We start from the raw sequence: 8,173 nt of genomic DNA, 5'->3' as shown, positions 1-8,173 counted from the left end.
TCCATGGAGCTTGGGAGACTCAAAGCCTGGACAGTAGTTCTGCAGAGAAAGTCTTTTGACTTGGGCATTTAGACATCTCCTGTCTCTCCCATGGCCCTGACAATGCTGAGTGGACATCTCATTAAAGACTCAGGTCCCCCTGTGCTGCTGCACCAGGTTAGCAAGACTCCTCAGCTAGATACTTTCAACTACCAGAACTGCTTTATGCAAGATCTCTTTGCCCATTTCCCTGAGATCTTATTTATCCACCGTACCTATAACCCAAGGGGCAAGGTGTTATACACCTTCCTGGTGGATGGACCTCGAGTACAGCTAGAGGGTCCTCTTGCCCGGGCAGTCTACTTTGCCATTCCTGCCAAAGAAGATGCTGAAGGCCTGGCCCAGATGTTCCAGTTGTTCAAGAAGTTTAACCCAGCCTGGGAGAGAGTCTGTACCATCCTGATCGATCCCCACTTCCTCCCACTGCCCACTTTAGCCATGGAGTTCCCCACAGCTGAGATCCTGCTCTCAGCCTTCCACATTTGTAAATATCTACAGGGCAAGTTCTATCAACTGTCCCTTGAACAGCCTGTGGAGAGGGTGCTTTTGACCTCCTTACAGAGCACCATGTGCTCAGCCACAGCAGGCAACCTGAGGAAGTTTTTTACCCTCCTGAGCAGCTGCATTCCCCCAGCCCAACTGTCTGAGCTCCACTCACACTGGCTGCTCAATGACCGCATCTGGCTGGCCCACCGCTGGAGAAGCCGAGCAGAGAGCAGCCGCTACTTCCAGAGCCTCGAAGTTACCACCCGAATTCTCAGTCAGTTTTTTGGCACCAACCCATCTGAGGGAGAAGGCATGGCCTCCCTATTCCAATACATGCAACAGAATGATGGAGACAAGGCAAGCTTCAGCCTGGGCCTGAGTCCCCAGAACAATCACACCACCTCAGGCGCCAGCACCGAAACCCCCCAAGTAGAGCAGTTGGTGGAAGCCAGCATCCAGAATTCTCTCAATGCCATCTGCACAGGGCCAGCAGCCCAACTCTGCCTGGGTGAGCTCGCTGTGGTCCAGAAATCTATGCACCTCATTGGCTCTGGTTCAGAAAAGATAAACATCCAGATCCTGGAGGACACCCATAAAGTGCAGCCCCAACCTCCTACCAGCTGCAGCTGCTACTTTAACCAGGCCTTCCATCTGCCCTGCCGCCACATCCTAGCCATGCTTAGTGCACGCCACCAGGTGCTCCAACCGGACATGCTACCAGCTCCGTGGATGGCAAGCTGTGCCACAAATCTAGACAGCATCCTGGGCAGCAAGTGGAACGAGACTCTGGATAAGTACTTAGCGGTGACCCTCCTCGCTGAGGAGGTGGGTCAGCTCTTACAGCACTGTAGTAAAGAGGAGTTTGAGCGGCGGTACAGCACCCTGCGGGAACTAGCTGACAGCTGGATTGGCCCTTACGAGCAGGTGCAACTTTGATTCCTCTTGATGCTCAGAGATGCTAACACATGTATGCCTCGTATCCTCCCCTACACACACGTGCACACACACACATACACACACACACAGTTGTGTTTTCATGACACCTCCTTCCCACCTTCCCAAATAAGGACAAGGGTCTTCTACTCTACCATAGCCTGCTACTTAGCATTTGTCTAGCTCTATAAGATAGGAGCCAGCAAATGTGTTCTGTAAAGGGCCCAATAGTAAATATTTTAGATTTGATGGTCTCATACCATCTCTTATATATTCTTGGTTTGATTTTGACAACTTATAAGGTAAAAACAATTGTGAGTTCAAAAGCTCTTATACAGGTGACCCCTGGTCTAAGATAAGAGATAAGACATTGGGTGGTGAGGGCTGGGGCTTGGTATTAGCTGCCCCAGTCACAAGAAAACTCACCTGACCATACCCCATGAGTGAGCTGGCCCGGGAGTTCTCCCATAGACCCAGAGGCTGTTCCAGGAGGTGGCTCAGCCCAGCTCAGCAGTTTTTCCCCTGCTCATCCTAAGATCAATAAAGTTTAGTGTTGTGTATTTTAACACTTCTCGAGCTTTTTGTTTTATAGATGGCAATTCAGGTATATTGTGGAAGGAAGGGGTTTGGAGTGATACTATTTATGAATCCTGGTTCTTTCCCTGCTTTATTATAGAGGCCTGCTTCTACCTTTACTAGCAGTGGGACTCTGGGCAAGTCAGTTTTCTAAGGCTTCATTTGTTTATCTTTGTAAGCGGGTATTCTTCTGGGCATGGTGCTATGTGTCTGTAATCCCAGCACTGCAGAGGCTGAGGCAGGAGGCTTGCAGCAGGTTGGAGGTGAGCCTGAGCTATATAGTGAGATCTTGTCTCAAAAAACTAATGTACAAAAGAAGAGCATCCTCATGGAGCTGATCAGATTAAAGAGTGATCTTTTACTTGTCTGAATGCCTAGTGGGTAATTTTGCTTCCTTGCTTATGGTCCAATGATCTGTCTTCAGAAATTTAAGGCAGGAGGAAAATTCACATTACCTGTGACTTTTTTTTTCCTGGTACTGGAGATTGAACCCAATGGGTTTTCTATCACTGGGCTTTGTCTGTAGCTGTTTGTTTGTTTGTTAACAGGAGTCCTTTTTTTACTTATTTATTTTTGAGACAAGGTCTCACTATGTAGTTGAGATTGACCTGGAACTCACTAACCCAGGCTGGTCTTGAACTCACAGTGATCCTCCTGCCTCAGCCTCCTGAGTGCTGGGATTACAGGCATGCGCCACCACTCCCAGCCAAGCCCTTTTTATTTCTGTTTATTTAAATACTGGGGATTGAACTCGGGGCCTTCATACTGAGGTACATCCCCAGCCTTTTCTCACTAAATTGCAAAGGCTGAGCTCAAATTTCTGATCCTCCTAACCTTAGCCTTCCAGAATGCTGGGATTACAATTATATGCCACCATGCGTGGCTTCTTATTTTTTGAGACAGAATCTTCCTGAATTACCCAGACTAACCTTGAACTTGTGATCCTGCTGCCTCAGCCTCCCAAGGAGCTGTACACCACTGTACCTGGGTATATAAGAAACTTTGATCAAGTCTTTACTCTCCAAGTATGGCCCCCTACCTAAGTAATTTTAATTAATCTATCTGATCAGACTTAATGGTACCAAACTATGGGTTCTGGGCCCTAATGGACTGGAATTTTGTCACCACCCACCCAGTTCTCATTCCTCCCATAGGCTCCCACAAACCCTGTCTACCCAAAAACCATACAGAGAAGCCACCCTGTGTGTCTGGTGCTATTTCATCCAGCTACAGGCAGGAGCCAGGCGGCTGGCCCCTCCTAGATCTCACTAGGAGAGTCTCCCTAGAGGCTGTGTGGGCTGTGCCCGCACCCACTGCGGCCCCTCCACAGCTCTCTCTGGCTCCCGATGGGCCAACATGAAAGCTTGAGCTGCCCGGATTAAGTCTTCTTCCCGCAGGCCCGGGACAGGCACGGTGGGGATGCCAGCGATCATCATGGCCAGGGTCAGGATGCAGATGTCAGGCTGGGAGCTGGCCTCCTTCCCCCTTGCCTCAGAGGGCACTGGCAGAACCTCTTGTGATAGCCCAGGCCTGCTGGGGCCACCCAGATGAGGAGCTCTGCTTCTGGAGCAGCCATCCTCCCAGCCCACGGTCTCCAGCCACCTCATGAAGCAGAGTTTGTGGCAGTATCGGCTGTGCTCCTTCCTTGGCAGTGTCTCCCAGCTAGCACCCCCAGGGCAATGTCTGGCTTCAGGGACTGCCTGGGCACCAGGTACCACCTGCTTGGCTTTCTGGCTCAGCGGGCCTGGTCCACCAGAGTCCACCACCACTGGCTCTGCAGGACTATAGAGGCCAAGGGAGGAACCCGGAGAAGCAGCCCCACCTGCAGAGACAGGAATGAGATGGAATGTTATTTTTGGCCTCTTTGAGGAAGAGGCCCTGAGGGGCAGGGCTTGGGAATAGGAGCAATTAAGACCAGTCCAAGAAGGACTGTCTAGAGTTTGGGAACTAAGTATTACTCATACCCCTAGTCCCCAACACTATGCAGGTGACTAGAGGTGTACTGAATGAATAAGTCAGCAAGTGGGGGATTAGCAATTAGTAGAGACTTTTGGAATGTCTTGACTCCGAGGCCAGCCCCCAAATGCCCAGCAGAAACCACCTCCCCAGAGCCAGGAAGCACCAGAGCCAGGAAATTGCAGTGTCCCCTCTGGTTCAAGGAGCCCCTCTCACCTTGGCCAGAAGGCAGAAGACCCAAATGAGTTTGTGGAGACAGGAAGTAAAACATGTCTGCCTCAAAGCCCCTGTTTATGAGGGAATAGTTACATGCCTCCTATCCTACCCTCTCCACCCTTCTAGAATGTCACCTCATAATCCCTCCCTTTATACCTTCAGCCTGCCTCATACCACTGACCTGCTCATTCTAGAACCTGTACATGACAGTGAAGTGGTATTTGTTCTAGATTCTCACCCTTTAAGTCGCTAGGACAGTTTTGTTCCTCAGCATCCTCACCTGAAAAATAGGAGTGATGACTGCCCCCTCCCTCATCAGTTGTGAGAATGAGATGCAATCATCTGTATGGAAGCAAATGATCAGAGATACAAATAAAGGAGTCTAAGGCCAGGCATGGTGGTGTACACCTGTGGTCCCAGTACTCAGAAGGCTGAAGCAAGAGGACAAATGCATTGTCATCTCTGGGCCTCAGCTTCCCCTCTGCAAAATGAAATAGTTGGTCTAAGGAACTAATCCTCAGCCTAGGCTATACATTTGAATCTCCCTGGGAACTTTGAAAAATAATTCTTCCTCCTCCTCTTCTTCCTCCTCCTCCCCTCCTCCCTCCTTTTCTTCCTCCTCTCCTTCCCCCTGCCCCCCTCCTTTTTCTTCCCCAGTACTGGGGATCAAACTGGGAATCGAACTGGGACCTTGCACTTAAGAGGTGGGTGCAGCACTTCTGAGCTAAATCCCTGGCCCCTTTGTTTTGTTTTTTTGAGACAGGCTCTTGCTATATGGTTCAGGCTGGCCTTGAATTCACAATGATCCTCTGGCCTCAGCCCGTCAAATGCTAGGATTGCAGGTGTGCACCACCATCCCCTGGCATGGAACTTTGAGAAATTCTTGATGTCCACATTAATCACAGACAAATCAGAATCCCAGGGTCAACCCCAGGTATTTTTTTAAACCTCTCAAGTGACTATACTATGTGTCAAACTTGAAGCCTCTGTTCTAAGGAAATTTGTTTCAACCGTGGCAGTACATTAGAATCAACAAGAGGGGCTGGGTGTAGTGACATACATTTGTGATCCCAGTACTCAGGAGGCTGAGGTAGGAGGGTCACTTTAAGTTTGAGGCCAGCCTGGGCTACACAGTGAGTTCAAGGCCAGCCTGAACTACATAGTGAGATCCTGTCTCACAAAACCAAAAAAAAAAAAAATTTTCTAGCAGCAGAGCCTGGGACATCTACATTCTTTAGGTATCCCAGATAACTCTTACAAGTGGCCAGGATAGGAACCTCGAGTTTAGGTGGTGTCTAAAAGGGTCTCTTTACTCTGATCTGCTGACCTGCAGTGATTCTAGAATTGCCTCTCACAGACTGCAGGGGCTAGAGGACAATCCAATAACCAGAAGAATGTCAGGTTCAGCTATGTTTATTTCTGGTCCTGGTTGGCAGCGATGTAGCCAGTTTCAGACTAGACATGGCTTTGGGAGCAGGATGCACTCCTGCTCTGCATAGCTACAGGCCTTCATTCATACTTGCAGAAATCCTTAAGTCCTCTGGGCAGGTGGAGCCCATCAATAGCCAGCCGGTGCACCACACTCCTCTGGATCACCAGGCGGCACAGAGTCTGCAGGGACAGCACTGAGGAAAGAAGGACATCAAAGGCAAACTGACGTAGAGGTTGGGTCTGAGCCTGAGACCCAGAATATCTAGGTTTTGATCCCCACTTTGCCATCAACTGGGCAAGACCTTTATTGCTTTCCAGGTCAGCCTGCTCATTTGCCTGAGATAAAGGAACTTTTGCAATCTGCTGCCCTGTTTCTATTACAATGCAGCACAATTCTGTCCCGCTTCACTTAACAGCTTATGGAGGCAGGAAGTTCTGATTTGTCTATGCAACCACAGCCCCCAGTCCAGGCCTGGCACAGAGAAGGTTCTAGATCACTGAGTTCACAAAATGGGATCAGAGGGCTGGGCACGTAGCTCAGTGGCACTGTGCCTGCCTGGCAAATGCAAGGTCCTGAGTTCAATTCCCGGTACCCCCCCCCCGCAAAGTGATTCGAGATATAAACAAAGCTTAACAGCACTGTAATTTTTGGACATTGTGCTTGCCAAGCAGGCATAGTGCCACTGAGCTACATCCCCATCCCTTCAGAGCTGTAATATATCAGATCTCAGAATTTTTTTTTAAATTTTTTTTGTGGGGGGCAGGTTGAGACAGGGACTCACTTCAGAGTTGAGACTGACCTGGAATTTACTATATAGCCCAGGCTGGTCTCTAACTCACGGTGATCCTCCTGCCTCAGCCTCCTGAGTGCTGGGATTACAGGCATGCGCCACCACACCTGGCTTTTCAGATCTCAAAATTTAAAAGTTCTCAGTGTGGAGTCTGTAGTGTCTCTAAACTAATCCAAATTGATGAGCATTTTTCTAGTAAAAACAATTTTTTTCATTTATTTATTTATTTGTATCAGGGATCGCACTCAGGCCCTTGTGCTTGCAAGGCAGACAACAGCACTACTGAGCTAAATCCCAGGCCCAAGAACACAATTCTTGAGGCCCAATGTCTAGGAATTGGTTTAGAATCTTTGCCCTAGGTTAATATCAAAACCACTGTCAAAACTGAAAGGGACCTGCAGAGCATCTGAATCAGCTGAGATGAGTATACTCATCTTGTGCAAAATTAGAAGCGGGGGTGCAATTTGAAGCCAGATTCTCCTACTTCTAAACCAGGCAGGACAGACCAAAGCCTAGCCAGCTCACTAGGGAATCCTAACAAGTTCATGTTGTCAGTCCAGGGTGGTACTACACCTGTAATCCCAGAGAATCTTAAATTCAAGACAGGGCTGACAATGGTGTAATTCAGGGCCAAGGCCCCAGAACAAAAGAAAAAGTTCCGTTCTTTCATTTGCCAGGAAGGTCACTGTCCAGAGGGTGGGATACCTACAGCCATACTCGAGCTGGACCAGGCGTACGCTCTTGGTGGAGGCAAACACGTCGACCACCGCATAGAGAGGCTGGGCAACTGGCAGCCCTCTGGCGCTGGGGCCCATGTCCTCGCCGTTGACGATGATGTGCATGTCTGCGGTGCCATTTGCGTGCGGGCAGAAGAGAACACCCAGGCGGCTGCGGCGCGCGGTAGGAGGCAACACATTCAGCTCATAGAGCTGGTCCAACAGGTGGCTATAGAGCCCTGGCCGGCTTCGGCCCACCAGGCGGTCCCGGGGAATTCGGAACTGCTCAATGCACAGAAACGGTTCCACCAGGAGGCCTGGGGGTCGGCTGGGGGCCGCTGCCTCTGCCTCGGACTGGCCCTCCCGAGGCACGCGGTTGTGGTGCCGTGTGATGGCGAAGACCCAGGTGTGGCCCAGGCTGACCAGGTCGGGTAGCGAAAACTCTGGCACAAACGCCAGACTAGCTGGGTCCAGCGCAGTCAGGCCGAGGCGCAGATGCCCGCACCAACCCAGCTCTTTCTCCTCGATCTCCACCAGAAATACCTGGCCCGGGGCCAGTGGCTCGCGACTGAAGCACACACCGTGAGCGAAGCTCTCCACGCGTGTGGCCCGCGTCCCCGAAGGGTCCACGAGAATGTTGGCCCCGTGCACACGGTGGAAGCGGGTGGGAGGGGGCTCCGGACTCGTGGGTCCCCAGGGAGAACCCAACTCCACCGGGTGGGAGGTAGCAGCCATCGCTCGGCCCAGAGGCAGGCCAGCAGGCGGCGGGGGCTATTTTGGGCTCAACTGGTGACCGCCGGGAAACCATGTAAGGTATCCAACCATCCCCATCTCCGAGACTCTGCCCGGGGGTCCTAGCGCCGCTTGCTCAAGGATCTTGTCCAGGACCGAATCCCCAGGGGGATGAGGAACCAGCAGATCCACGCCCAGATCATCTGATCGCTGGCCCCGAGACTACCGCGGACCTTGACCCGGCAATTGACCGCTCACGCCCCCTAAATTCCCAGAAAGGAACTGAGAAACTGTCAC

The 8,173-nt window shown here is 50.9% G+C and overlaps 3 protein-coding genes across 3 annotated transcripts; 1 reads left to right on the top strand and 2 right to left on the bottom strand.

Annotated features, from left to right (window-relative positions):
* Positions 1-21: 21 nt before the first annotated feature.
* Positions 22-2,024, top strand: Zswim1 (zinc finger SWIM-type containing 1). Its single transcript, XM_010626190.2, has one exon. The coding sequence runs from the start codon at positions 91-93 to the stop codon at positions 1,459-1,461; it is 1,371 nt and encodes a 456-aa protein (XP_010624492.1). The 5' UTR covers positions 22-90; the 3' UTR covers positions 1,462-2,024.
* A 1,211-nt stretch (positions 2,025-3,235) lies between these two features.
* On the bottom strand, positions 3,236-4,377 carry Spata25 (spermatogenesis associated 25). Its single transcript, XM_010626193.2, has 2 exons — positions 4,207-4,377; positions 3,236-3,856 (listed from the first exon to the last, which is right to left on the bottom strand). The coding sequence occupies exons 1-2, from the start codon at positions 4,259-4,261 to the stop codon at positions 3,303-3,305; spliced, it is 609 nt and encodes a 202-aa protein (XP_010624495.1). The 5' UTR covers positions 4,262-4,377; the 3' UTR covers positions 3,236-3,302.
* A 1,113-nt stretch (positions 4,378-5,490) lies between these two features.
* Neurl2 (neuralized E3 ubiquitin protein ligase 2) lies at positions 5,491-8,152 on the bottom strand. The gene is made up of 2 exons (XM_010626194.3): positions 7,138-8,152; positions 5,491-5,831 (listed from the first exon to the last, which is right to left on the bottom strand). Exons 1-2 carry the CDS (start codon positions 7,877-7,879, stop codon positions 5,716-5,718), a joined length of 858 nt encoding a protein of 285 aa, XP_010624496.1. The 5' UTR covers positions 7,880-8,152; the 3' UTR covers positions 5,491-5,715.
* Positions 8,153-8,173: the final 21 nt, after the last annotated feature.

The sequence above is a fragment of the Fukomys damarensis genome, unplaced genomic scaffold (genome assembly GCF_012274545.1).
Source record: "Fukomys damarensis isolate Sample0158 unplaced genomic scaffold, DMR_v1.0_HiC HiC_scaffold_22, whole genome shotgun sequence".
Classification (NCBI taxonomy): domain Eukaryota; kingdom Metazoa; phylum Chordata; class Mammalia; order Rodentia; family Bathyergidae; genus Fukomys; species Fukomys damarensis.
Note: the sequence above shows the minus strand (reverse complement) of the source record. Positions and strands in the feature narration are given on the sequence as shown.